The sequence below is a fragment of the Pongo abelii genome, chromosome 1 (genome assembly GCF_028885655.2).
Source record: "Pongo abelii isolate AG06213 chromosome 1, NHGRI_mPonAbe1-v2.0_pri, whole genome shotgun sequence".
NCBI lineage: Eukaryota > Metazoa > Chordata > Mammalia > Primates > Hominidae > Pongo > Pongo abelii.
In genome coordinates, this window is record NC_071985.2 from 209,209,797 (window position 1) to 209,236,082 (window position 26,286).

The 26,286-nt window shown below is 49.7% G+C and overlaps 2 protein-coding genes across 7 annotated transcripts in view; one reads left to right on the plus strand and one right to left on the minus strand.

Moving 5' to 3' along the window:
- STPG1 (sperm tail PG-rich repeat containing 1) overlaps positions 1-17,059 on the plus strand; it is a 56,841-nt gene extending 39,782 nt beyond the window's left edge. For all 5 annotated transcript variants that reach the window (XM_002811284.5, XM_054540139.2, XM_054540145.2 and 2 more), the window contains 4 exons: positions 254-362; positions 4,221-4,386; positions 13,017-13,207; positions 15,435-17,059. In XM_002811284.5, the coding sequence (XP_002811330.1) occupies positions 254-362; positions 4,221-4,386; positions 13,017-13,207; positions 15,435-15,511 (543 nt within the window). In that variant the 3' untranslated portion in view covers positions 15,512-17,059. The remainder of the gene's footprint in view (positions 1-253; positions 363-4,220; positions 4,387-13,016; positions 13,208-15,434) is intronic.
- The window catches only part of GRHL3 (grainyhead like transcription factor 3), a 44,718-nt gene continuing 28,122 nt past the window's right edge, over positions 9,691-26,286 (minus strand). The window contains exons 15-16 of one of the 2 annotated variants that reach the window (XM_009233714.3): positions 23,972-24,036; positions 9,691-9,877 (exon numbers count right to left, since the gene is read on the minus strand). In XM_009233714.3, coding sequence (XP_009231989.3) covers positions 9,691-9,877; positions 23,972-24,036 — 252 coding nt within the window. Of the gene's footprint in view, positions 9,878-18,732; positions 19,683-23,971; positions 24,037-26,286 lie in introns of those variants that run through there. The other variant, XM_002811277.3, reaches the window with a different exon arrangement.

Sequence of the window (26,286 nt, forward strand, 5' to 3'; positions counted from 1 at the left end):
GCTAGCTGTGTGTTCTGTTCCTTGTTGAGTGACCAGCATTTTCCGGGGATCACAAACTCATAGACCACTTGAGCTGGGATGACAGTGAAGCCACAGCCAGTGTGACCTTTACAGCTCACATCTGTTCATTTGCTAAGAAGGACAGGTTTCGGTTTGATTTTTTTTTACGTAGATTTGCCACTTGTCCAGGCACAATGACGAAGACAAAGAAAGGAAAGGCACTGAGTACATTGGGTGTATTTTCTCCCCCTAGGCCTCTGTCTCTTGCTGCAAGCAGAGAAACAACGTCTGTGCTCGAGCCGGGTTTATGTCAAAAACCCAAAGAGGATCTTTCGCTTTTGCTGACAAAGGACCTCCCCCAGGTAAGCAGCTGCTTTGCACTGGCCTTGACCTAAGGGTTAAGTGTCCCAGATTTGATTTGCAGGGCACCTCCTTCTTCACAGGGAGTCTTTGGAAGGATTTAGTCTTTGGGTGGGGAGGAGTAGCAGGCAGGTACTGAACAAAGAGGAGAGGTGAGAAGGCAGCCAGCAATCCCCACCAGGAGGACAATGGCTGGCTCTGGAAATGGGCCTCCAAAGCAGCTTCCTGGCCTCCCCTTTTATGACCTGGCATACCTGCTCTGGGTAGCCAAGTGGAGAAGTGGCTTCTCACCTCAGAAGTGTGCACATTTGTATACCCCAGGTGCCATCAGAGGCCACTGGGGAGGGGCGAGAGATACAGGGCATGACCACACATCCTGTTCCTTCAACACTGAGCTGCTACGTTCCTTTTCTCCTATGCTAGAGGTGACTTCATCATCCAGTCATAAAACAGAGGAGGCAGCTCTGTTTCCGGAGCACCCACTCCACAGTGAGTGGTTTCCACGCAGTCTTGCAGGTCTGCCGTCAAAGGTTCATCCACTTAGCCCTGCTTTTCAGATGAGCAAATGGAGGCTCAGAGAGTTGAAATGACTTGCCCAGCGTCACACAGCCAGTAAATGGCAGACACAAGCCCAGAGGGGTCTCACTAAGGAGCCCACATCCTCCATCATTCCGTTGTCCATTCTGGAACCTCCAAGATTCAGGAATACACAAGAGCTTTCCTGCAAGTGTTTCCCCTGCTGGCCTTGGGGAAAGGTGTTGCACCTCTCCTGTGCTCTCTGACCTCCATTCCCGGAGCACTCATTATATTAGATTATCCCAAATAGGTCCCACAGACCACACCCCACCCCCAGGAGCCTTGGGCACCAGAGCTGCCCCAGGAACCTTGGGCCCCAGAACCAGGAGGAGGAGCAGGGAAGGTTTGCTTCTGCAATCATGCCTCTTGCAGAGGGGTGTGGATAAAATTGTACTGCATGTCAGATTTCAGCAAATCCAGATTAAAGTTGAAAAGATCAATCTGAAGCTGAATAACAAAACCAGCGCTAATTAGGAGGCTCAGCCCCAGTTCATGCTCCCCTGCCTTGCATCATCTATGGGCAAAACCCCACCTTGTCTGTTTATACAGAAGAACAAAGCCAGCATCCCTGGGGTTGGCCAGAGTCCCTGCCAGTGAGCCCTGGGATGCGGGCACCTCCACAGTCCTCCACCTGCTCCTGCTCCCTCCCAGCGGGGGGGATCCTGAGAAGCCCAGAACCCCTTATAACACAGAACAGGAGGGAAGGGTGGGTACTAACATCTGTTAAGCTCCCCATAGGTGCCAGGGGCCTTACATTCATTATCTCATTGAATGCTCCAAAGCTCCATGGAGCAGGTACTCACCACATAATCATGGGCTCAGAAAGTGTGAGCTCTTCTTATTCTTCTTTTATCCCCACTTCACAGACAGAGGTGATAGAAAAGCAGGTGACAGGCCCAGTGTCCCACAGCTGGATTTCTTTTCGTTTTTGTTTTGTTTTGTTTTTTTGGAGATGGATTCTTGCTCTGTCACCCAAGTACAGTGGTACGATCTCAGCTCACTGCAACCTCCGCCCCCCAGGTTCAAGTGATTCTCCTGCCTCAGCCTCCCAAGTAGCTGGGATTACAGGCATGCGCCACCACGCCTGGCTAATTTTTGTATTTTTAGTAAAAACAGGATTTCACCATGTTGGCCAGGCTGGTCTCAAACTCCTGACCTCAAGTGATCTGTCTGCCTCGGCCTCCCAAAGTGCTGGGATTACAGGTGTGAGCAACCACGCCCGGCCCCACAGCTGGATTTCAATCCAGGCACATCTAGTTCAATATCTGGTACCTTCAGCTCACCCCCACCCCAGCTTCCCGGTGGCTGGCTCTCTCTGATAGTGGCAGCATAAATGCCTTCTATTCCTTGCTTTTGCTTTTCATTGTTTTCTGTATTTTGTAATTCAAGTGTTGCTATAACATTTTTAGTAGAAATATACATACGAAACAGAATATGAGAGATAGTTATCCAATATTGTAAATGCTGCTGACATCTGCTTCTTTAAAAATTTCAGCCTATACTGGGAATTTTTTTTTTTTTTTTTTTTTTTTTTTTTTTTTGAGAGGGAGTCTCGCTCTGTTGCCCAGGCTGGAGTACAGTGGTGCATTCTCGGCTCACTGCAACCTTCGCCTCCTGGGTTCAAGTGATTCTCCTGCCTCAGCCTCCAGAGTAGCTGAGACTACAGGCGCACACCGCCACACCTGGCTAATTTTTTTTGTATTTTTAGTAGAGATGGTGTCTCACCATATTGGTCAGGCTGGTCTCAAACTCCTGACCTCAAGTGTTCCACCCACCTTGCCCTTCCAAAGTGCTGGGATTATAGGTGTGAGCCACCGTACCCGGCTGATACTGGGAATATCTTTTCATGTTAGTAAACATCCTTTCAGAACATCATTTTAAATAAATATATAGTATATTATATTATAGTACCATAAATTAAGGAGCCAGTATTGTCTTATTGGAAATTGTGATTGTTTTGAATTGATTGCTAATATGAATAGAGTGGTGGAGAACATCCATTCACAGGGCTACTGACAACTTAGGGGTGAGATCGCTTCCTCTTCACCCCAGTTTTGGTCATTCTCTTCTTCCTTAAAGCTTTGTACACAAATTCATTTTATTCTGTCACAGTTTCTTGAGACAGGGCATTGTGATATGGTGGGGAAGTGTGGGCTTTGGAGACAAGCAGACCAGTCTACATAGTGGTGCTCAACACATACGTGTTAGCTGGGCATGATGGCTCACACCTGTAGTCCTAGCATTTTGGGAGGCTGAAGTGGGAGGATTGCTTGAGCTCACAAGTTCAAGACCAGCCTGGGTAAAATAATGAGACCTGGTTTCTACAAAAAAAAAAAAAAAAAATAGCTGGGCGCAGTGGCTCACGCCTGTAATCCCAACACTTTGGGAGGCCGGATCACGAGGTCAGGAGATTGAGACCATCCTGGCTAACATGGTGAAACCCCGTCTCTATTAAAAATACAAAAAATTAGCCAGGCGTGGTGGTGGGCATCTGTAGTCCCAGCTACTCAGGAGGCTGAGGCAGGAGAATGGCGTGAACCCAGGAGGCGGAGCTTGCAGTGAGCCGAGATTGCACCACTGCACTCCAGCCTGGGCGACAGAGCGAGACTCTGTCTCAAAAAAAAAAAAAAAATTTTTTTTTAATTTGCAGGGCATGGTGGTACATACCTGTAGTCTCAGCTACTCGGGAGGCTGAGATGGGAGGATCACTGAGCCCAGCAGGTCAAGGCTACAGTGAGCTGTGATTGTGCCACTGCATTCCAGCCTGGGCAAGAGAGCAAGACCCTATCTCAAAAAAAAAAAAAAAAAAAGTTGTTGATTGCATGATATTTACAAAGCGACCACTATGTGCTAGGAACTTAAAATATTATTCAACTATCATAACAACTCTGTTGTCAGAAGAATTATTATTCTTACTTTATAGAGAAGGAAAACTGGGCTTCAGCAAGGTGGAGAGATTTGTCTAAGTCCCTGGTTAGATGAATGTCCTTTGGCAAATTATTTAATATCTCTGAGTCTCAGTTTCCTCATGTTTAGAACGAAAGCAGTAATACTCATCTTGCCAGGCTAGTGCGAGAACTAAATCAGCTAAGTGTGTGCTTCCTGTGCCATCTGTTCTCTGCATGGTGAGGACTGTTTTTGGCTATCTCAGGCAGCCCTTCCACTTGGCCATCCTAGAGTGATGTTGCCTTACAGCCATCAAGTGTGTTCTTAGGGGTAAGGTACTGCTTTTTATTTACTTGAGAAGAGTTCCTTATTCTGTCCTAAAATTTCTTTCTCCTTAGGGCATTACGATATCAACGAATCCCTTGTGAAGCAATCGCCAAATACATTAATGTCTTGTTTTAAATCAAAAACCAACCGTGGATTAAAACTGACGTCAACAGGCCCGGGACCCGGTTATTACAACCCCAGTGATTGCACAAAAGTTCCAAAAAAGACTCTTTTCCCGTGAGTCCCAATCATTCTGGTCTTTCTTTTGAAAGGTGGTTGTGGGGAAGAAGCCCAACATAGAGAAAAGGAAGGGGTGTCACTGCTTGGCAGAACACAGTGCCAGGCCACTCTCTTCAGCGGCCCTTAGTCACACATAATGATGCTCAATAAATGCCTGTTGAATGCCTGATATTTATAGAGCAACTACTGTGTGCCAGGAACTTAAAACTGTATTCAATTATTATTATAATCCTGTTGTAAGAACTGTTACTCTTACCCCATAGAGGAGGAAGCAAGGCTTCGGATTTGGCGGGAGATTTGCCTAAGTCCACACAGCCAACTTGAGGAGCCACAGGGAATTGGCTGAGGACTAAGTCTTTCCTCGTTCCCTGTGATGCTGGATTCCCCTGGTGCTGACATTGTTCTATTTTTGTAACATAAAATCTTCGCTGGAGTGGCAGGACATTCAGAAGCAGTCAAGGTCTCGTAGTTTTATACCGATGGAAGTTTAAGCCCTGACTTTGGAGTTGGTGATACCTGCTGGATTTGTACTTCAGCTCTGCTGTTTTTATGCTCTGTGGCCTTGGGCAGAGTTCTAACCTCTCTGAGCCTCCATGCCCTCATCTGGAAGGTGGGAATAATTCCTGCCTCGTAGGATTTTGCTTTCAGAATTAAAAATACATGTTTGGCTGGGCACAGCAGCTTGCGCCTGTAATCCCAGCACTTTGGGAGGCCGAGGTGGGCGAATCACTTGAGATCAGGTGTTCGAGACCAGTCTGGCCAACATGGTGAAACCCTGTCTCTACTAAAAATACAAAAATTATCCAGGCATGATGGTGCATGCCTGTAAATCCCAGCTACTCGGGAGGCTGAGGCAGGAGAATCACTTGGACCTATGAGGCCCAGATTGTGGTGAGCCGAGATTGCGCCACTGCACTCCAGCCTGGGTGACAGAGTGAGACCCTGTCTCAGAAAAAAAAAAAAAAAGTAAATAAAATATATGTTTGGCATTGACATTGCAGCTGGTGACTCAATATTAACACAGATTTTTAAAAGTAAATACAGGGATTCGTGTTACCCTGTTTAATATCCTACATATTTTATATTACTCTCACCTAAGAGGCTCAAATACTCACAGAGCTTATTTATTTCTTGAATGGTTCTAGAACTTCTGGAACTAACTGCAGTTAGGGTTAGTCCTCCTGTTACCATCTCAGCTCTCACCCCTGCATACCCCTCCAGACAGAGCTGACCACTGGGAGGGCTGGCCAGGTGGGACCAACCATATATCCACTTGGGCCCCTCCAGAGAGATCAGGCAGGTGGTGGGAGCCATAGCCACAGTGGGTCGGAAGTCCAGGCAACCCAGGGAGGCTGACAACATTGGGCATAGTCTGATCATCAGCCTAGGGCAAAGGGACCACAGTTAGAGAGAGGTGCAAGTTGTGAATCTGCCAAGTCAAACTTAAGATCTGGAGAGGGGATTGAGACCTCAGCTGGAATCTACCAGAGGAGTCCATTCTGCCCTCCAAGTCTAGGGCTCTGCAGGCTGGCCTTGTATGGGCTGTAGGGCTAGGGGCTGGGGCAGGCCAGTCTCCAGGAACAGCTGTCTCTCTGGAAAGTCTCTCTCCAGAGACCTCCCACCTCCAGGCTGGCATGCGGCATCTCTACAAGCAACTATTCCCTTACTCTGCCAGAGAAAGAGTGGTCAAGAGGACATGTATTGGGGTTGGCTGACCAGAGTATGAATCCCAGCTCTGTACCTTCCAGAGACTTCTCCTCTCTGAGCCTCAGTTTCATGTTATTAAGTAGAGATAAGAACCTTATCTCATAGGGATTCCATGAAGATTCGATGAGAAGATGTTGGAAAATAGCTATTATCGGCTGGGCGTGGTGACTCACGCCTGTAATCCCAGCACTTTGGGAGCCCAAGACAGATGGATCACTTGAGACTAGGAGTTCGAGACCAGCCTGGCCAACATGGCAAAACCCCATCTCTACTAAAAATACAAAGCTGGGCGTGGTGGAGGGCACCTGTAATCCCAGCTACTCAGGAGGCTGAGGCAGGAGAATTGCTTGAACCCGGGACATGGAGGTTGCAGTGAGCCGAGATCATGCCACTGCACTCCAGTCTGGGTGACGGAGTGAGACTTGGTCTCAAAAAGAAAGAAAATAGCTATTACCCTTATAATGATAGCTGTGGTTATTGTATATCCTATAGACATATTAGGCTATATTATACAATACAGCTGTTATTTGGCATGGCAGCTCAAGCCCCCAGCCCAAATTTGGAAGCTTCTTCAAGGAAAGTGGTGAAATAACTTGAGTGGAGGACGCTCGATTTTTAACTGCTTTATCTGGAGAAATATCTTCTGGCTTTTGCTCAAGTTTGAACAGGTGGTTTGAGATCATTCTTATTTTACGGCGTTTGCATTTGTCAGTCAGCAGGCTCTATAGATTTCTAGTTCTGTACTGGAGGCTCAGGTGAACAGAACACCACGCCTCCAGCCAACCTCATCTGGGAACAGCCTCGAAGCCAGGTGGAGGAGCCTGCAGCAAAATGCTGGGTTAGGCGGCCTCAGGGGTGTATGGCCAGGTACATCCCATGGGGCCGTCTTCCCACTGGGCAGTGCAGCGGGGCTGCGTGTCTGGGGCTTCTAGGGCTCGCTGGCTCTCTGTCAATGCTTCATAACTAAAAGGTCTTCAGTTAATAAGTCTGAGAAGCACTGCATCGTAATCCTCTGCCCCTGAGAACATCGCAATCCTCACAGTCATCTTAAAGGCTCTGAGAAGGCCTGCAGTAAAGGAACCTATTAACCCGCTGTCTCCTAAACTTGGGTTCACCCTGATGAGGGGATGGTGCCCCAGGCTCTATAGCACGACATTTGTGTAGCCGGCTCTGTGGTCTGGGGCTGCTCTGGGCACCTCTCTGGGTCTTCATTTCTGTATGAGCAAAAGAAGGGTGTCTGCATTTCTGACACATCAGAATCCCAGGTTTGCTCACCATGGACTCAGGAGAGCACACAGGGGGCAATGAACGTGGAGCCAGCCTGGACCCACAGAGGAGGTCCAGATTATGTATTTTAAAATTAACGTGGGAAAGATGAAGCTAAGAAATTTATAATTTATTTGGAAAGCAAGAAGATAAGACTGGTAGGCTTTGGACTATTCTAAAAAAGCATCTATCTGTTCCCGGTGAATGATGAAGAAAATGATGTAATGAAAAGAAAAGACAGCTGAATATCAGAGTGTTGAGGAAATATCCAAAATCCAGTTTCTCAAATTCCAGTTCTGTTTTCTCCTGTGTCCCTGGAGGGAAGAGAGGGACAGGAGCCACACGGGGTCCTGAGGTCAGTAGACCCCTGAGGTGACCCCATCTGCATGCACCTTCCCTTAGGACTTTGTCCACATCAGAACTAATCCTCTTTAGCTCTCCACGGCTACGTGGAGCGGCGGTGACTCGCTGCCGTGTTTCTTTCTCGGGAACACACGTGTGCCGTGCAGGGGGAGACCTGCCCTCATCTGTCTTGGGTTGAAGTTGATTCAACCTGCCCATTCTTGGGCAGAGTTACAGCTACAGAAATGCTCTTCTGGATCTGCTTTCTTCAGGGTGCAGGAAGCATCAGTGCAGATGTGAATTCTCCCTGGAGTTTTTAGTCTCATGTTACTGGCCAAAAAATGTAAAGCCCAGCCGTGAGAGGATGGCTGGATATGACCAAAGCTCAGGAGGCCGCCATTAGGGCAGGGAATGGCTGATCACGTCACCTGGAGAGGCCGTGGAGGCAGCGTGGGCAGTGGATTGATTAGCGCAGGCCCCAAAGTCAGTACCATGGAACCTCCACTTTCCCCGCTCACCAGCCCTGTGGGCCTGGGGGAAGGAAGGTCACTTAACTCCCAGTGAATTCAAAGTCATCCTTGGTAAACCAGGATAAGAACACCTCATAATGTGGTTGTAAGGATAAAAGGAGATAACCCACAAAACTCACATGGTAACTTGTATTTTTATCAAAGCAGGTGAGCGGGTCCTCTCTGTCTTCCTAGGGTTTCTAGAGTGGCCCCGCAGGGCGGATGCTGTGCTAGGGGCTGGCTGTTTGTTAGCACTGGCATTTCTGAGCTCCTTAGCTAAAGGTCACACCGTTGGGTGTTCCTTGGCCATGGCCACCTTGCTGACTCAAAGCTAAGAGGACTTCTCAGCTTCCAGGGTGTCTTCAGAAGCAAAGTGAAGTATCAGCCAATGTTTCGCTTCTGAGGTCTTCAATATCCGCCACAGTGATGACTCAATGACTTAGGGTGAGTCAGAGTGAGAGTTCTGGAGATCAAAATAGTTCCTCCTGGGCACTGCCTTCCAACTCATGCTCCCCAGCAAGGAGGTGCAACACTCACGGCCATCTTTCTAACCCTTAATCTGCTTCCTGGAGTTTTAAGCCACTGGAATTGCACAGACACGCTGTCTTGTCACAGCTAGAGCTGAAAAATCAAGCCCCATTGGCCCCACTCCAATTTTGGTAATTAGATTGGCCCCACCTTAACTTCCCCTGGGATTTTCAATTAGATATGGGATGCTTCTTCCCAAGCAGCTGTAATCTGTCACCCGCTACCCTGTTAAACAGATACTGCATTCCACCCCAGAGGCAATCGGCTGCCCTTTAATGCTGAGAAAAATTGCCCCTTTATCCCTCCCAACCCTGGGAATCCCTGAGGCAGGGTGAATGTGTGCCTGGGAGTGTCTGGAGGGTCTCGGATGCTTTCCCCAAGTGGCCTGCTGAGTCCTCTAAGACATTCATTATTGTTAGGTGATTTGCAAACAGCTCACATTGGAAGCTGCAAACACACTTAATCCAGTTGTGGCCAACTCAGAGCCTTTGATAGATGTTTTCTTTCCACGGGGCAGGGCCAGGTTGGCTTTTATAACTGAGCAATGAGGCTCATAAAAGCCCTGGTCACAATGCACTGTGGGCTGCCCTGGGTTTGATCCAGCCTGACCTTTGTGATTTGTCAGCCCCACCTCGACATGGAGGGACCAGCCCTGGATGAGGATGAAACTGTCATGTGGGCCTCAGATACCTGGGCTCCTTTACGTGCTGCCAGCCCTCTGCTTTTCTCTGCACTTCAGCAAATGTTCCCGGGATAGGGCTGGGGGCCTCAAAACTGAGGAAGACACAATCCCTTCCCTTGAAGAGCTAGGCAAGTAAAAGCCATAGACAATGCAACATTTTAAGTGCAAAGGAATAGCCAGAATGTATTCAGGGGCCACGTACTCTGAGCTGAGAGCTCTCAGATGCGACCTGCCATCGTCCTTCCACCTCTCCTCCAGGTGGGTGTGTCATTCCGAGTTTACAGTGAAGTGCAGGCTGTTTACGGTGGTGGGGCTGGGATTTGAATCCAGGTCCCTCTGCCTCCAAAATCCATCTCCAAAACCCATGTTCCTCACTTGAGTCACAGGATGGGAACATTCAAGACAGTCAGTTGGGGGGTGGCGAGACGGGCGTGGGTGGAGGAGAGAAGTTTCCCTGAAGGAAGTGAGAACGTCAAGAATTGAATTGGAGTTTGCAGGGAAAGTTGGTGTTTCTCACAGAAAGAACAGCAGGGACAAAGGCATGGAGCTGCTGAACTGTGTTGTGTTGGGTGTTTCTGGAAGGTAAAACAGAAGCAGCAGGACATGGGAGATTAGGCTGGATTGAGATGCCATAAATAGATCTTGCCTTTAAGTTTTCATCAGGGTTTGTAAGTGGGGAGTGTCAGAAGCAAGTGAACAACCTGGGAAATCACCGGTGAATGGAGGGTTGAAGGCAGTCTAGGTGCTCAGCGTCTGTCTCCTTGTGTCCCAATTCCTGCCATAACAGCTACAGCTTTCCCCATTCCATGCTTTTGCTCCTGCTGTTCCCTCTGCTGGAAATGCTCTTCCCCACCTGAAGATTTTCTGGATTTCTGGATGGATTTCTGGATTCATCTTGTTGGAATTAATGTCCCTCTGTCTCTTTCTCTCTGCTCTCAATGCATTTTTTTTTTTAACCTCTATTCGAACAGATTTCATGTTTTTAAACAAATGTTACAAGTAAAGCACAATCTTCCTAACAATCTGGGTGGCAGGTATTATTTCCACCATCTTACAGATGAAGAAACTGAGGCTTACGGAGGTTAAGAGCCTTTTCTAAGAACACATAGCTTTTGAATGGGGAAGTGGGGATTCAAACCCAGCTCTGTCTGAGTGCAAAGCCTGTACTGCCTGAAGTTGTCACCAGTCATGGCTGTTGCTGGCAGTGGATTGTCAAGCTCTTAAGGACACTCAGGTCCGTGTCTTAGTACAGAACTGCCTGGATTCCCAAGCATGCCTGGCCCAGAATCGCACACATGGCTGGTGCTCATGAAAGATCCATAGTGCTAGGCTGAAGGTTCTGAGCCTCTCCTGGGCATATTGAAGGAGTGGAAGACAAGGAACCTCTCTAACCCATCTTGCCAAGAACACTGGTGAGTCATTAACTCAGCATGCTCCAGCCTCCTGCAGGCTGTCCTTGGCTAAGAAAGCAGACACCTCATGGTTTTCTCAAAGAACAGGGTGGGAATCTTGGGCTTGGATTGACCCAGACCAGTGATGGGGTGACCTCATATAATGGTTGATTCGTTCCAGCTGTAATTTCCAGGAATCAAACCTGTCTCTCCATGATGCCAGCCACAAACTCATCAAATGTCTGGAGGTGTTTCGAAGGGGGAGCCACAAGCCAGAACAAGGAGAAGCCAGCTTTTATTTATAAGGGCAGAGGTTGTTGATTATACCCTGTAACCAGTTCTTCCATGCAGATTCATAGCAAACAGGGAGGCAGCATGTCCCCCCTTTCCCTGTGGGTACCTTTGTTCTAAATATAAGCATCCACGCCAGCTGCTCCTCCACCACAAGATGTGAGCCCAAGCACATTTATGATGGCTTTCAGTGTCCTCCCTGACAAGGGGGGTGTCCCCTGCCTCAGCATGACTCTGGGGTGGAAGGGCCCTAAGTCAGTCTTTTACGAGGCTCAGTTGCCTGTCTGTCACCAAGCAGCACACATTGATGCTGACACAGGGATCATCATCAGAATAACAACTACCTTTATTGAGCACCTACTATGTGCTGGTGCTCTACTAGGTGCTTTACATACCTTTTCTCTGTTCATCGTAACTCCTTTATAAAGTTAGTGTCATTGTTCCTTGCCATGCTTTGTATACTGACACTAAGCTATAGAGATCAGGGGACTGGTCTTACAGCCAGTAAGTGGCATGACTAGAATTCAGCCTCAGGTCTGTGTGACCCTTAAACTCAGTCCCCTCTGCCATCATGCTTTCTCCGTATTGCTAGGCACCGAAGACTTGAGTTCTATGCCAGCATTCCTATGAATGTGCCTGTAACTTTGGATCGGTTACTTTGTCTCTCTGGACACCAACATTTTTAGAAAACTAAGGAGGTTGAAGAAGACATTACTTGGGGACCCTCAAGCTCTCTGTGTTTAAGAAGTTGTTGGCTAAAGTGCAGTAGTGCCCCAGTGGCCAGGAATCCCAAGTCCCCTCCTTTGCTTGGATGGGCTGGCTCCCTTGGTCGTTGAGTGCTGGGGGAGGCTGGGGGAGGCTCCCTTGGCCGTTCAGTGCAGAGAACCTCCTCTCTCCTTTTGGTGAGAAGCCTTTTAGAAGAAGCCTTGGGTGTGAGCCAGAAGGAGGCGGCCCTTCTATTATGTGGTTGGGAGAGTAGCATGATTCCTGTAACAAGGGCAGAAGTCTCTGACAACCCAGTGGAACTTTGAATCAAGGCCTGATGAAAGGTCACAGCAGGAAGGGACCTCAGAGGTCATCTTGTCCAGCCCCTTCCTTTTACAGATGGGGAAACTGAGGCCCAGAATGACTTAATGACCAAGCTAGGACTCAAGTACAGGTCCTATTTCTCTTTCATTTAATGTCTCAATATCAGAGATAAAAGATAGACTCCCTTTCTGGAAGGAGGGGAAGACAGACTTGAAAACAATGGCGGTGTGAGTTGTAAAGGGTTTTGCAGAGTCTCTTGATTTCCAGCCCGGTGCTTTTCCACTCCTGCCTCCTGCCTCCCCAGGACGATATTTAGTAGGATTCTGGAACGTCAATGTTACAGTGGCCTCTAAAGACCTGCTGGTCTTGGGATGGCAAATCTCTGGAATGTGGGATGCTTCTTTCTCTTCCCTGATCATGGCAGACATCACAAGTAGGTCACCAAGGCCTCTTCCCATTGAGTCCATATGAGGCCTCAGTTTTTTTCACAGAACTCCAGCCAGGCACTACCAATCAATCAGAGTTGGCACATGAGATATACACTGCCTGCCATTTCTGGTTAGCTCCATGTCTCCAACAATGCACGCTGAGCTCTCACTGTGTGCCAGGCCTATCCTGAGTAGTGTGTTTTAGGTGCATCATCTCATTTATCCTGACAACCCTGACCTCAAAGTAGGTACTATCATGATTGCCATGTGCAGATGAGGAAACAGATCCAGGGCTCCCCAGCTCACTACCAGTGGAGCTAGGGCTCTGCCCCAGTGCCATGACCAGTCTTCTTCCAGACGGCTTGGTGCTGTGCAGGCCTTGGCTGTGTCTAGAAACTGTGCCTTCCCCACTAGACTGCCTTAGTGACATCTTCCCGTTTTATCTTTCCCAAAGGAAAAACCCCATCCTGAACTTCTCTGCTCAGCCTTTGCCTCTGCCTCCGAAGCCACCTCTCCCCGGTCCTGGTCAGTATGAGATCGTGGACTACTTAGGCCCCCGCAAGCATTTCATCTCTAGTGCATCATTCGTGTCCAATACCAGCCGGTGGACAGCGGTGCCGCCTCAGCCAGGCCTACCTGGCCCAGGTCAGAGGATTGTTTTAAATGATTGTAAAAACCAAATCTTCTGGAATCGTTTGTCATTCTTGGGTCATAAAATGCCATTGATTTATAGGTTGTTTCCCAAATAGGTTACAGGGATGAGGGTAGATTTGGAGCATTATCAGTTCACATTTTCACAGTACAAAAATGTTTTGTTTTTTAAGGTGAAAGGGCTCTTAGAGATGGTCCAGGTGAGGGATTCATACTGAGGACCATGAACATCTAAAAGACTCAAAGATAATCTTGAAGGGGTCTGTGACTCTAGAGTTGGCTGAAGATTTGGCACATATAGACATTATTTTCTGGGAAGGGGGGGCCATAGCTTTTGTCAGAGTGTCAGAAAAGTTATTTTTCTTTATTATTATTAATTTTTTTTACTTTTTTTTTTTGAGATGGAGTCTCGCTCTATCGCCCAGGCTGGAGTGCAGTAGTGCAATCTTGGCTCACAACTTCCGCCTCCCAGGTTCAAGCAATTTTCATGCCTCAGCCTCCCAAGTAGCTGGAATTACAGGCACATGCCACCACACTCAGCTACTTTTTGTATTTTTAGCAGAGACAGGGGTTCGATATGTTGGCTAGGCTGGTCTCGAACTCCTGACCTCAACTGGTCTGCCCGTCTTGGCCTCCCCAGAGTGCTGGGATTACAGGCGTGAGCCACTGTGCCCAGCCAGAAAAGTTCTTTTTCTTAAAAATATTTAAACTACTGGTCTAATGTGGCCAGGTTATTTTACAGCTGAGGAAGCCCTGGAGAGCAGGTGGGCCACAGGTCCGCAGTGAGATCGTGGCGGGCAGTGCCAGGTGTTTCCTCATTTATGCCTTGTTTGTTCATGAAATTAACCAGGGACTGTCCAACGGAGCAGCTCTTTTGAGCCTTCTAGCGCCACGCCCTTTTTACGGGCAAGCATAAGTAGGGATCCCCTGTTACATCTGGGATCTACCTGGGAGCTAATATCATGAGGGACTCACTCCAGTGGGCGGCCTCTGTGCTTCCTGACCTATTTGTAGCTCTCTATAGAGCGCTTTCGCTATTACCGCACCCTGACCATGGCCAAAGCTGGTGGCACTGGGGACTGACATGTGTGGCAGGTGGCATGGGAGGATGAAGGCAGAGCTGTGATGGCCGCCAGCTTGTTTACACTCAGCCTTTCCGTGAGTGTTGACGATGCTCCTGTGCTAGGGAGTCAAGATGACCTGGGCCCCAGGTTTGCCTCCAGAGGCTGCAGTCAGGTGGGGAGACTCTTTCCGCTCCATACTCACAGGTGAGACTAACATAAGGCAGACTGGGCCAGGAGAAAGTCATTCTCCTAGCTTTGGCCTTGCAAATGTGGTGATAATCACACCAGCAAGGCTGTAGAGGTTTGATCTGGGGCTCATCTGGTCAGTCGAGGAGAACTCAGCATTGCAAACATGCAAATGCTCCATACAAGGGGTGAGCTCCAGAGAGGGCAGGACACGGGCAGGGATCCTGCTCTGACCCTGCTCTACCACATCCTCTGGAAGCATTGCCCGAATGACTTTTCCATGCCGTATGTGGTGCTAGGCATCTGGCACACAGAGACAGGCAGCTCCTGCCACTCTGATCACCCATGCCAAGGTGGGCTTCTGCGAGGGGTTTCCTGGGCACGTGCACGTGCCGGCATCTGCCTGCTCAGCTTCCAGTAAACTCAGGTATACCTGGACTACCATGGGCTCCCCTGAGCGGCTTCCCAAGTATAGGAACAGAGAGGCTGTGCACAGGACCCTCATTAACCAGGTCAGTATCAACATGAGTTTCTGGTCACCTGGGGCTACAGTTCCCAAGCCCTGCTCATCTCCTAGAGAACCATGTCCGCAATTGTCATGGCTTCTGCTTTTATGGAAACCCCTGAACTAAATCAAAACAAGACCCCATGAAGCTAACACCTTGCTTCTTTAAGAATATTGCTTTACTCAATTTCTTTTCGAATTTCATGGAAAATAGTTTTGTAAATTTTGTTCTGTTAAAGAAGTTGAAAAGAATTAAAGAAGGCAGGAAGCCAGAGTTTGACTTGCCCTGGGCCAGTTAAGAGCCAAATAACCTCGGGCCAGTTCCTTCCTCTCTGTCTCCCCACGTGTAAGATACAGGGGCTGGCACAGGGGTCCCCAGGCCTTTCCAGCTCCGAGGTACAATGCCAGAGACTGCAGCAATGGGCCTTTTCTCTCTTAATGCCTCCGCCTCTCTGTCCCCTCACAGCTACGTACAAGCCAGAGCTCCCAGGAAAGCAATCCTTCCTCTACAACGAGGACAAGAAATGGATCCCGGTGCTGTAGGGATGTCACACAAGGTCGAGGAGAACTCCAGCCACCAGCCCACCCCGCCCAGCTTCCCCAGGACATTCCTCAGGAGGAGACCGATCATGTGTGTGGCAGCTGACAGCTTGGGGGGTGGCTCTACCACTCTGGCCTGGCATGCTAGCCGGACTGCTGCCATTGCCTTTGTCTTCAGCTGGGGACATTGCTCCCTGGAGACTTCACCCCAGCCCCACCGACTCCAGTGGCTTCCTGAGCAGAAGGGAGGAGTGGACAGAGCCCCCTGGCTGCTTCCCCATGCACCCATCCAGGCTGGCTTCCGGCACGACTCCCTGCTGCAGACTGAAGGGACTCCTGAAGCGCAGACTTCAGGGAGGATCAGTCCACCCTGAAGGTGGCCAAGCCTGGAAGCCCCACCCTTCCCTGTTTCATTCCTTCATTCATTTACGCATTCATTCATTCCCTCACTCCTGCCTTTCTCATTTGTCCCTTTCTGACCTCACTCACTCACGGTATGTCAACTGGGTGAAAGCTACCTGCAGGCAGGTGATGCTTTTTCCGCCAGTCCACAGCTTCCTTTCTAAAGTGACCACCTGTTTGGAAAGGCCTCTCTTTACTCCTTTTAGACCTTTTTTCTCTTTGGAGTGTGAGATCATCTTGGAATGGCAGTGGCCGGGCCCGGGGGGCTGCGCTTTTCCCTGACTTTCTCTGCCGGCGGGACTGAATTTTCAAAAGGCTTACAGGCCCCTCCATGGTGTCCACATGGCCTGTCTAGGCCTGATAGCCTTTGTCTCTTTACGTGGAGGGAAAAAGAAATGTGCCCTGGTGGTTTTGGTGGAGGCTGCACAGATGCACGGTGGGTGGGGAGCTGCCAGGCTCCTTTCCTGATCCCCCAGCGGGCTTTGACTGACACTGTAAGTCTCTCTGTACATTAACCCCGCCAGATACCGAGAGGTTACAAAGCCTCCAAGGCCTGTACAACTGTGGCCTCTCCAGAGAAGTGGTTCTCAGCCTTGACTGCACACTGTAATCACCTGGGGACTTGAAAAAGTACTGAGGCCTGGGGCGCACCCACAAATGCTGATTCAACTCCTCCAGGGTGGGGTCTGGGCAGTGCAGGGGGCGGGGGAGGCAGGAGCCACCCAGGTGATTCCAATGATAGGTGAAGGTTGAGAAGCGCCATCTTCCAGCTTCCTAACTGGCTCTGGGAGGGGAGCTGGGTGGGAAGTTCAGGAGATGGGAACTTTATACACGCGGAGTACCTGGAGCACCTACAGTGTGGCTGTGCCTCCACACTCCTCTGTCATTTAACCTTCACGCATCACCTTGTTCTGACATCAAGGGTGCGTCACAGCCACAGTGAGGCCTGGCCTGGGCTGAGCAACTCTGGGTGCCCCACTGGGTCCCTCCCACAGGGGCAGGCAAGCCTAATGGGAACCCGAGGCAAAAGGAAACATCAGTAATACGAATCCTGTCTTTAGAACTGTGATGTTTTGTTCACCATGGATTTTTTTTTTTTGGCCTTAATTTTAAAAATATTGCATTAAACTTATTTATTTTGCTTATTGAGCTTTTGGGCACCCCTTAATTTTTGTGCCTTAGGCTAGAGACTCACCTGCCCATAGCCTTGACTGTAGGTAGGGGCTTGGAAATTAGGACCACAGATTCTGTCAGCACTGGGAGGTTCTTAGAGGGATCATGGTTTTCACACTTTTTTAAAAAAAGTTTTACTCAGACAAATGTTTACAAGAAACCCAAATATTTAAGTGGAGAGAAGCAGAGCTGCGGTGATGGAGTTAGGGGTGATACGCAGGGCCTGCTGCAGCCCCTTCCTCGCATTGTAGTGGCCTCGGAGACCCACCAGTGAGCCCTGAGGCTCTGAAGATGATAATTACAAACAACCAATGGAGATCAGGTCCTGCACTTTATAGCCAAAGAAACTGAGGGCTACAGGTAGCAGTGGCCGGTAAGTCTGCTCTCCCAAAGGAAGAAAGACCCACTTCAACTTGGCAGCTTAAAAAAGATAAATGAGGCCGGGTGCGGTGGTTCACGCCTGTAATCCCAGCACTTTGGGAGGCCGAGGTGGGTGGATCACGAGGTCAGGAGATTGAGACCATCCTGGCTAACATGGTGAAACCCCGTCTCTACTAAAAATACAAAAAATTGGCCAGGCGTGGTGGTGGGTGCCTGTAGTCCCAGCTACTCAGGAGGCTGAGGCAGAATGGCGTGAACCCGGGAGGTGGAGCCTGCAGTGAGTCGAGATCGTGCCACTCCACTCCAGCCTGGGTGACAGAGCAAGACTCAGTCTCAAAAAAAAAAAAAAAAGATAAATGAGGCAATGGAGGAACTGAACTAAAAGAGACAAAAACTGGCCACGCGCACTGGCTCACGCCTGTAATCCCAGCACTTTGGGAAGCCGAGGCGGGCGGATCACAAGGTCAGGAGTTCGAGACCAGCCTGCCAATATGGTGAAACCCCATCTCTACTAAAAATACAAAAATTAGCCAAGCATGGTGTTGGGCACCTGTAGTCCCAGCTACTCAGGAGGCTGAGGCAGGAGAATCACTTGAACCCGGGAGGCGGAGGTTGCAGTCAGCCAAGATCATGCCACTGCACTCCAGCCTGGGTGACAAAGCGAGGCTCCGTCTCAAGAAAAAAAAAAAAAAGACAAATGAAAAGAAAGGAAGCCTGAATCCGTGATTTGTTTTCTAAGGAAAATAAAGGCCTTGATTTGTAGCATTTGTCAATTTCTGACTCTCACCGTGGCTGATTTCAATGTGCCAACATGACCACACTCCTTCAGAGTTGGGAAGAGATGCCAGCAATTGCTTCTGTGAGCTGTAGGAGCTGGCTCCAGGGAAAGTGGCTTGGTCTAGAGAGTAGGGGCAGAGCTGGCACAAGACTCAGGTCATGTGGCTCCCAGCCTTGGGTGCTGCCTGATGGCCCCAGCTGTGAGGTCCTCTTCAAGCCCATTCTGCACCCTTCCCCAGACTTTCTCTGCAGAGTCAATGATCCCGAGGCTGTAACATTCAAACACAAACATCTGGGCATCAGGAATCTGCTGCCTTCCAGAGGGGGCACCTCTGCTCCACCGGTGCCCTGCATGTCCCAGCATCCTTCAAGTCCAGGGCAACCCGCACTCAGCACACAGCCAGAGTGGAGGGAGAAAGAGGAGCGAGACCCCAACCACTGTAGCCCTCTCTAGCAGACTCTCCCAGAAGGAACGAGTGCAGCATGTGAAGTAATGTGACGTAATACATAGATACATTTTATTACTAAATACCACGTGAGTATACAAAATGCATCACTGAATAACAGCTAAAAAAAAGTCCAAGAAATGTGAAATACACATTTTTTGAAATGATAAAAACATATCTATGAAAAATATAAAATGTTTCATATATATACAATATATTTATATATATATATTTAACATAAATGAAAATCGTAAATAAGAAATGTATACAACAGTGAGTGGCAAGGCAGTAGTTTTACACAGCAGTCACTTTGTTCCAGTCAATCGTTGGTGCTATTTACATCTCGCGCTGAGGAAGTCTGAGAAAGAGACTCCAATATAGTGTCTTTTAAAAGTCATTTGCACTGAAAATCAAGAGTTTTCAAGTCAACTGACCAAAGGTTGAGACATCCTTTGTCTGAAGTTGAAGGAAGACGGAGAGTGGGGGCTGCACCAGCTGGCGTGGTGCTGCGGGAGGGAGCACGTGCCACCACCATCTTAACGGGCAGCCTGCAGGAGCACCACTGCAGACAAGGGTCTTGGGAGGAGGGAACAGTCTTCTGGGTAGATGGTAACCATGGTGACATTGTTTTGGGGTACGGGGAGGCACTGGCAGGAAGTTCAGGGAGCAGATTCAAGCATGCCATGGGGATTCAGGCCAGGGGACCCCCCCAGGTCTCTCCCTGGCCCTGACGTCTGTGGGTCTGTGACTCAAGGGCCTCTTCCGTCAGGGAAGGCATTCAAGTAACAGCGCTGAGGCATGTGGAGAGGTTGTGTGTGGCGTGGGGCCACGTCCCTGCTGGCCCCTTGCAGGTTGCAAGGGTTTGGATGCTCGAGAGGCCTTACAGCTCCTTAAGGATGATCTGAATCTTGCCGTCCAGCTCCCCCATGTCCAGCAGGAAGGCGACATGGTTGCTGTAATGTTGAATGATGTTGTTGTCCATGTTGACTAAGATTCTGGAAAGGAAGAGGGGATGTGGTTGGAACACAGCAGGCGCCCTGTTTTCAGGCCTTCTGAGTGACCAGGATGAGTGATGGGTCATACCCAGTGGGTACCTGCCACATTTTAGGCACCTCACAAACTTTCCCTCTGATCCCCACAACAACCCCGCGAGGTGGGGGAGTCATAGTCTCCTTTACTGCACAATGCCCAGTGGCCGAGCCACAACTCAACCCAGGCCTGCTGGCCCCTACACTCACAGCTACTGCGCCAGATTGCCTCTCTCCTGGTACACCTGAGGATGGACACTCAAGCAACCAGTATGTAGATCTGGGGGAGACGCAGTGCTCCCTTAGTCACCATATTGAGGACTCAGACATGAAGTGTGAGTTCAAGTCCAGGAGGACTTGGTGGTTTGGGTTCAACAAGAGGCTAGGATGTGTCCCTCAGGCATGCCTGCCTGAGCCAGAGGCAGGTGCCACACAAGACCCTCCCAGTTCCATTCCCAGGAAGCTGAAATCTCAGGAGAATTGTCCGATAGACTTGAGGGGCTAGGCCCACTCTCTCCCCATATTCTCCAGGCAAGGACCTGGGTCAACCTGAGAGAGACACAATCTTCATGGCTGTCGGCCCCTGCAGGGAGTCAGAGCCATTGCTTATGCCAAAGAGCAGCCCTCTAGGAGCTGCTCCTGATGAAGGACCCACCAAGATGTGACTTGAGCTGATCACATCAACCTTCTCTTTGCCCCTTCCCTGCTGTCTTCTGAGCATGTAATGGAGTTGGGTATATCCACCCACACATTCACCATCCACCATCCATTCACATACACCCACTCCCCATCCATCATCCACCCACCCAACCACACCCCCATCCACCATCTACCCACCCATACACACCCCCATCTACCATACACCCACCCATTCACATCCCCATCCACCCTCTACTATGCACCTACACACACACCCACCTGGCATCTGCTTGCCCATCTATCCACTCATGCACCATCTACCCACACCCCCACCCATCCACCATCCTCCATCCACCTGCCCACGTGGCTTCATCTTCCCATTCATCCCCTATATTCACTGAGGCCTTTCCATGTGCAGGGCCTTGCTCAAAAACAAGGACCATATGGAGATGAATTAGACCTAGTTCCTGCCTTCCAGGAGTTTTGAATCTAGTAGGGACTGGGAGGATGAATCCTTATATTACCCCAGTTCATAGATGGGGAAGCTGACGTTCAGAGAAACAAAGTTATTTGTCTAAGGTCACACAGTTCATAGACGGCAGGGCTGGGATTTGAACCTTTGTCTCTTTCTACTGTATCATTTTTAGAAGGAAACAAAGCCCTATAAGTGCAAGTTAGGAAGCAGTGGATAGAAGGAAGGCAAAATCCAGGGCTATGGGAGAGTTCTTTGAAGTGGCGCAGTAGCGGCAGGCACGAGGACCCCCCCGAGGGCAATGGCGACAACATGGACCCGAAGACATGGCCCACATCCAGTTGTCTCTCCCTGCCGCTCTCAGGAAGAAGATCCAGGCTTGGGCTCTCAGTGGTTTGAGTGCTGACTGCCAGTGTGTAATCATAGGCTCCCCTTTCTTGGGTCCTGCCTGGAGTTCCTTCATTTCACAGAGGGCTCTTTGGGCACTGGAGGTCGGAAACAGACCGGGGGAGACCAGAACTGGGCAGAGGGATGGGTGCTTTGTCAAAATCAGGGTGGTTTTGTTGGCCATTGATTGGGTGCTTCTAGGTGCCAGGCACTGTGAAGTAACTGATGTGTACCAGCTGGAAGGCTGGATCCCTCCCACTCCCCAGCAGGGCCTTCCAGCGCCCTGAGCTCACACCTGCTCACATCTGCCAAGCTCACACCTGCTCACACCTGCACAAGAGGGCTTCCAGATGGGCCCACAGACACCTCTTCTCAAAAGTCAATGACAATGGGCCCCTGAGAGGCAGAACTACTGTCACGAAATGTGCGCCTCTTGTTACTTGCCACTTTCTAGCTGTCTTCAGTCCTGGGTCACATTAAACCCCTGGCCAGCTGCCAGCAAAAACAATGTATTTGCTCATCTTTCCAGCACTTAGTGGTGCCTGTAAAGCTGATTCTATCCACCTTCATCCAGAGGACTTTCGGGAGGGTTTTACGAAAATAAACCAGGCCTTTGATCAGAATTTCCTGTTTCTCACATGAGGACTCAGAGGGAGGCAGAAAATGAGCCTGGCCTCTCCTCTCCTAAGATATATTTTGGGGAACACTGTCATTCAGACATTTCAGACAGTCCTGGGGCTGAGGTTTTCATGGCCGTGGGGGTGTGCGGGGTGCCTCTGAAGGGCTGCTGAGTGATGCCCGGGGCTATGGTGCTGGGCAAATAAACTGGCCAGCCTGGCTACATCCTTTATTTGCACATTGCTTAGTGGTTAGAGGAAAAAGCAGGAGGCAGGATAACAGAGTGGATGCCTGTACAGGCTTTAGAAGTCCAGGATGCTTCTGCCAGTTCCTAACTTATGACCTTGTAACTACTACTGCAGACCTCAGTTTCCCCATACGTACAAACAGAGATAATCATACCCAGCTCAAAGGGTCAATGAGATGATGCTTGGGAGTGATACAGCCCAGTGCCTGACATGTAGGAAGTGCCGCATAAATGGAAGGTTTTAGAATTATGATTTCAATAGCTGGCTGGGGCTTAAGGGGAAGCCTCTGGCAACTCAGCCAGTGGGGCTGGGGAACATCCTTGTACGCACTCCCCACCCTCCCACCCCCCATGCAATCACATAGCCTGGCCTGGAGTGGGATTGGTAAGGGAGGCCTGCCACAAGTGGGGCTGGAGCCAGGGGGCGTGGGCACTGGTGCTGAAGGGAGAGTGAGGCTGGGCTTGTCTGGGCAAAGCAGAGCCTGCCCTTTGCCGTGAAGTGGATTTCACTCTACAGAGCGTGTGAGACTCAGTTGGAAACCGAAACTTAGAAAAAAAGACACACAAAAAACTCTAGACATGCATGCAACTAAAACCAAAAAAACTCCTTCCCAGGAGCTGTAGGGATGGACACCTTCCCCCACCCTCAGCCTTCTATGGCAGGCTAGGAAGGCACCAAGGAGGAGGAAGGCAGGCAGGGCTGGGCCTGTGAGGAAGGCAGCCAGGCCCCTAGGCCTGATGAGATGGGGACTCAGCTTGAGTACAAAACCTGCCTCGCTTTACAAAGTCTTCTAAAAAGGAAGATCCACTTGCAATAGCCACGGGGCAAGTGGCTGAGCACCTCCAAGGGGCTACTAGCAAATGTCGCTGGAGTTAGACTATCCACAGCGAGAGGATCAGATTGGAGCTGTGGGCAGAGGGGCTAGGAGTGCATTTCCCAGGGCTCTGGTTCTGGGGTCTCTGGGCTGGCAACAGCAGAGACAGTTCCTCACTGTCTGGGGGCCCTATGCCAGGCTGGTGAAGTCACCTACTCAGGAAGGGCTGCAGAGGACAGGCTCACTGGCTCTGACCAGGGGACTGATGTCTAGAGGACAGTTACCATGTGACCCCCTACCTCCCTTTCCCAAGGGATCTTCTGAGCAGACAACAAAGGTACTATGGTCCCCAGGAGCCCATGGTAGGCAGCCAGGCACTGCCTGCCCCCTGGAGGGTACAGCTTTATTCCTGGCCTAGTCTGTCTAGCAAAGGTGGAGGAGGCCTGTGGAGCATCCCTGGCTGGAATCCCTCAACATGACTCCCAATCACAACTCCTTTTCCAGACTCATCGCCAGCCACTCCTTTCTGCCTACGGCTCTGTCAGTAGCAACTTTGTTGGGCCTGCCTGCCTCATGCCTTTGATCCACTTCTCCTCTCCTGCCCCTGAACACTGCTTATTACCTCTGAGCCTCAGTTTCCTTATCTGTCAAATGAGGACTATGGTATTTACCTCTTAGTGTGGCTGTGAGGGTTAACTAGGGTGTGCTTAGCCTAGTGTCTGACACATAGTGAGTGCTCAAGTGGATGGTGGTCACTATAATCATTATGTTTATAATCAAATGGCTTGGTTTCCCAGTGGCCTTGAACCTGGGTCTTCTGACACATGACCCTCCACTTCTCCCTCCACCCCACCCAGGAGGTCATATGTAAAGACTCTTCCACTTGTCTCCCATTCCCATCCTTCCCAGTTGTGACCCATGTCTGGTCTCTGCAGATGGAGAGGTGACCAGTGGCCTTGGCCTGGCTGGGGAGCTCTCCACCCCAACTCCACATCCCCTCAGCCCCTCCACAAAGGCCAAGTACAAACATTGCTCAGCAATGAGCAACCAGCTGGGGGAGGGTGAACTAGGCACTCACCCTCGCTTGCATTTCTTGTAGACTTTGTAAATGTTCTCTTCAGGGAACCCATACTTCTCAGAGATCTGGAAGGAAAAGACAGGTGATTCATTGCCTGCTGCCCACGCTAGATTTATACAAGTCTTTTATGCCATCACTTTTTTTACTTCCTGATTACAAAAGTAAAATATATGCATATTGTGGACAAATATGAAGAAGAAAATTACAATCATCTATAATCCTGTTTCTCAGAGATAGACACCATTAACATCTGGGTGTGCATCTTCCCATCTTTTGGTCATGTGTACGGTTGTGTGTATAAATGTTTTTAGGTTCCACATGGTTTTATATATCTTTTTACTTATCATCCTAGCATAAGACTTCCTATATCACAACAAACACTTGTCAAGCAGCATTTTTAGTGGCTGAAAAATATCCTGAAGAGCATCTACCATTTCCCTGAACTTGCCCATGAGACATTGAAACTGTCCTAGTGCTGAGGGTGCACCCATGTACCAGCTGGCTGGCCTCGTGCAAGCTACCTGTGGAGACAGGAACAGTGCCCACCTCAGAGGGTTGCTGGAAGAATTAAGTGGATTGATCCACATTAAACACTTAAGACAGCTCCTGGCACGTGCTGAGACCTGAATAAGCGGTCAGTGTTGTTTTTTTTAGAAGCAGAGCAATGAGGATGCTTCTTGCCCTGCTGTGACAGGGGAAACCCCAGACATCTCCCCCTTTTAGGCCGGAATTATTAAGCCCATTTGATGGGCAAGCATGTGGAGCTCAAACAGGATAAGCCACGCGCCCAAGGCCTAGACCCCAGGTTAACTGACTCCATCACATCCAAAAATGTTGGAACTTATTTCCCTACATGAGTAGACTGTGGGTCAGAGGCTTGTTGAGTGACCTGCCTGAGATCACACAGCCAGCATCAGCCTGTCTCCCTAGAGCTTCCAAAGTTTCCTCTGGGTCAGGCAGATCCAGTCTGGTCCCAGCTGCACCACCTGGACGTGCAGAACTTTGAACAGGTCACTCTTACTTCTCCGAGCCTCGGTTTCCTCACTTGTAAAATGGGCATAGCAATAGGATGTACACACACTGTGGTTCTGCACACGAACTGAGACAATTGTGTAAAGGGCTCAGCCCAGTGCCTGTCCCAGGGCAACAGCTCTGTAAGACGTCGGTGTTGATTAGTACTAGCTGCCTAGAAGCTGCAGCAAACCTCAGGTCCTGGGTTTCAGGTGGAGGTCATCCTCTCTGGGCATTTTAGAAAAAGGATCAGGTTCAGCTTCTCAGTTATTCTCTACCCTAACAGAGATTCCTCCTGGCAAGAAGAGTTCTTAGACGACTATTTCTTTTAATGATGATGTGACTAAAAGCTACCAGGAAGAAGATCTCAAGTCAATCTAAGGAAGAACTCAGGAACTCTCTCACCATAAATTGGACAAATTGGACAAAGACACCATGGGCTGCCCCATAGGTAGTAAATTCTCCATTCCTGGAAGTACACGGGTCAAAAGTGGGCACCAGCTTGGAAGCGCTGCTGGAGAGAGGGAGCGCAGGCACTAGGTGGGGAGCTGACCCTTTAAGGTATTGTCCAACCCAAAGCCTCTGAGTCTATATTTAGGTGACATTAATGGTCTTTTGTGAGCCCAACTTCCTGGGGCTGATGCCAAGCAGGGCTGACGATGTGTAAAGAGAACAAGCAGCCGAGTAGCATGAGGAGAGACTGGGCTGGCATCCTGGCTCTGTCACCTGGAACTGAGTAACCCTGGCAAGTCACGTGACCTCTCAGAGGCTGTGTCCTTGCGGGAAATGAGGAGATACAAATAGTACCCACTTTTCAGGGTTGTTAAGGGCACATGATGAGCCAGCACAGGCGGCATGTCTGACCAACTGCCTGGCACATAGTGGGCCTTCAATAAAGGTCAGTTAATGTTACTATTTGATGCCATTTTCACTCCGCCAGCCTGAAATCTTGACACCATCTGGCTTTTCCGAGTGGTTCCACCTTCAGCCACAGCTGACTCTGGTGGAGGCTGTGTTTGCTTAGTTTTTGGTGGAGCCACAAAGCTGGCTATGGGTTTTATTCAGGACTGGGCTGTTTTGCCCACTCTCTGGTGGCTTGGGGGGCTGGGGAAGGTCTCCTTGCACAGACATTGCCTTCAGCCACCCCAGCCAGTGGCCCCCAGCCAACTACAAGCAGGCAGAATGAGGCCCCCTGGGAAAGAAAAAGAGAACGCCTCTAGGGCCTGGCCTTTTTGGGTTCCATTCCCATTAAAACAGAAACAGGTTTGCAAAGCCAACAAAAAACCCTGGCCTGTCAGACAGCA